Here is a 3,004-nt window from a genome sequence, read left to right on the forward strand (position 1 = left end):
AAATTTTTTATTCATTTCATAAGATTACATAACAAAAGTCTACAACCTTAACATCACACTTACTATAACCCACAAACTGCATACCTTGTGAATGACAATTCATCTAGTTTTTTCAACATTTCATGGAATTTTCAATAACATTGTCACAAAGATTATGTTAATCAAACCAAGAAAACAAATAATCCATATTAACACCTTAACCCATTTTTCGGAAACCTTAAGGCGTTTTTCTATATTATAGATCTTCCTCCTTTGTCTACCAATAGTAACATCCCTTTCATCCCCCATTGTATTCATTGCACCCTTTAAAATGTTCCATTCCATTTTGTTGTTTATACAAATCCAATAAACACTCAAATTTTGTTACCATCATTCTTAAATCATATATTTAATCCTATAGTTAGGGCAACTTTAAAATTGTTTCCAGCCATTCTTACAAGTTTTAACCACTCTTAATAATGCAACCTCCCCACAGTGGCAATTTGGCGTTACATCCAACCCACTAGACCAACCACTAGGAGAGGAAGTATTATGGTTTTATATATCCCTCACAAACAAGATGAACATGCTTAACTATGAGACATAGTTGACTTCAACAACCAACAAATATTGAGGACACTTTAACCACCAACAACTATGAAGGAGAAGACACAACCCACACTAGTCATTAAAACAAACATTTTCACAACAAATTTAAATTTTGACTCATATCCATCACACTTTCTCTCGTTACTATTTTCTTAACGTCCGTTTTTGAAAAATGAATCCAAAGAACTTGATTAAAACACTTCAATGAATTTTGAAACATAATTAAAACGAAAAAGAAAATGAAACCAACTTAAAACTTTTTTATTAGAAAACAATATTCAAATTTCAAATTCTTACTTTTTAAAGTAGAAATTAAAATTCTTTAATTTTGAATAGTCTAATTATTTTAATTAAATTCAAAAATTTGAATTTCTTTTAAAATTTCCTCCCCAAAAGAATAATGATAAAATATTTCAAATTCTTAGAAAAATAAAAATAAAACCCTAGGTAAGGATATTTTAAACCCTTCGTGCGTGTTGTCATTAAGGCAATAGTTCACAACCTTCACCAGCAAGAAAATCACCTCAGCAATTACGCAACACCAGTTAGTGAACCAAAAGTCATCACTGAGATCAGCAACTGCCACTTCCATTAATTATCGTTACATAACCCGTGAGCTCTGTATCATCAATAATACTATTCATGCACAATTTAAATATTCAACCAACAATATTTTCCAAAAACAATATCAAGCTTTCAAATTTGGACTTCAACTCTTCTCATTGGGGGATTCCCTTCTCGAAGTACCCACGAAAAAGTCCCCAGTCTACGTGTTCTTCATTCTCCACCAACGAACAACCACGTGCGACGTGTGATAACACTTAAAAAGAAAATTATTCAAAGTTGAAATTCAAAAGACCACATACAATTCCAATACCCTCCACCTCATACCCTGCATATATAAACCCAATCATCCACCTTCCCACCCTTCAACCAAACATCTGCATCTCATTAAACCTTCTCTATAACCGTCGTTTCGCTTTTCTTACCAAAACTCAAAACGCAAACGCATCACACTCACTAAAATGCAAGCCGTTTCAAGCTCACTTACGCCCTCCGTGTTTAGGGATTCTTCTCACGAGTTCGCCGAGTCTTCTGGAAAGTTCGAACATGATTTCATTGCAAAACTCAAAATCCACGAACATAAAAACGAACAAGAGCACAACGAAGGTGAGGTAGAACGACAAAACGATGACGAAGAAGAGGACGAGGAGGAATTTAGCTTCATGCTTGTGAATTCCGACGGATCGCCGATCTCCGCCGACGACGCCTTCGACAACGGCCAGATTCGTCCGTTGTTTCCTATTTTCAACCAGGATCTTCTCTTCTCCGAGGATTACGATGGCGGCGTCCACCCTCCGCTCACTCTATTCGTCGAACATCAGGAAGAGTCGCTATCGCCGTCGCCTTCGGCGACGGACAAACTTACGGCGGCTCCACCGCCGGAGGGATCGTACTGCGAATGGAATCCAAAGTCTGCGGTGAAGAGCAACTCCACAGGATTCTCGAAGCTGTGGAGATTCCGCGACGTGAAACTGCGAAGCAACAGCGACGGGAAGGACACGTTCGTGTTCTTGAACCACGCGCCGGCGGCGAAGCCAGCGGAGAAGGCGAGAAACGTGGTGGTGAAGAAGGTTGAGGTGAAGAAGGGGAAAACGACAGCGTCGTCTGCGCACGAGAAACATTATGTGATGAACAGAGCAAGGAAAGAGAACGATAAACGCAAGTCCTACTTACCGTACCGCCAAGATCTGTTCGGGTTCTTCGCCAATTCCCACGGATTGAGCAGGAATGTTCATCCTTACTGAGAATCATTTTTTTCTCTTCTCATTGATTCAAAAAATTTATTGATTTGTACGTAAATAATTGTTTGAAGTTCTCCAACCTAACTAGGAAATTAATTATCTCTTGCTATAGTGTAATTATAATTTAATTAATATTCTAGAGTTTAATTTTGTTGACTTATTATATGTTTTTTGTGGAAAGAGATAACCAGAGAATTACAACCAGCGATATTATTTTTCTTTTGTGACTGCCGACGATACTGTTTTTCGTTAACGATTATAATAAGCATAGAATTGCAATGAAGATAGCTAACTGTTTACAAGGACACATTATAATTTATTTGAGGATATTTGTCACAACCACTTAAAGCAGAGACATAATAAATATGAATGATCTGTCGAAAAACGTCGGTGGATCCACCTTCTGCATGTAGCATAAATGTAAACACAGAACCATCACTGACAACCCCAATGAGAAACACACAAACTTTGACTTCCCAAAACATTAATTTTCGTTTTTAATTATAATTCTTAGAGTTTACACCATCACCTAAACTAATTAATACTGATGTGTTGTACATAAACATATCTGCAAATATGATAATGGGAATATTAAGGATAATTTAATTTGT

General features: G+C 36.8%; 1 protein-coding gene across 1 annotated transcript; it reads left to right on the forward strand.

The window, feature by feature from the left end:
• Window positions 1-1,192: 1,192 nt before the first annotated feature.
• LOC106779021 lies at window positions 1,193-2,606 on the forward strand. Its single transcript, XM_014667041.2, has one exon. It carries the CDS (start codon window positions 1,614-1,616, stop codon window positions 2,394-2,396), a length of 783 nt encoding a protein of 260 aa, XP_014522527.1. The 5' UTR covers window positions 1,193-1,613; the 3' UTR covers window positions 2,397-2,606.
• Window positions 2,607-3,004: the final 398 nt, after the last annotated feature.

The sequence above is a fragment of the Vigna radiata genome, unplaced genomic scaffold (genome assembly GCF_000741045.1).
Source record: "Vigna radiata var. radiata cultivar VC1973A unplaced genomic scaffold, Vradiata_ver6 scaffold_293, whole genome shotgun sequence".
NCBI classification, from domain to species: Eukaryota; Viridiplantae; Streptophyta; class Magnoliopsida; order Fabales; family Fabaceae; genus Vigna; species Vigna radiata.

What these genes read in the sequence shown, in the direction of transcription:
- LOC106779021 (XM_014667041.2), top strand. Translation starts at nt 1,614, where the DNA reads ATGCAAGCCGTTTCAAGCTCACTTACGCCCTCCGTGTTTAGGGATTCT.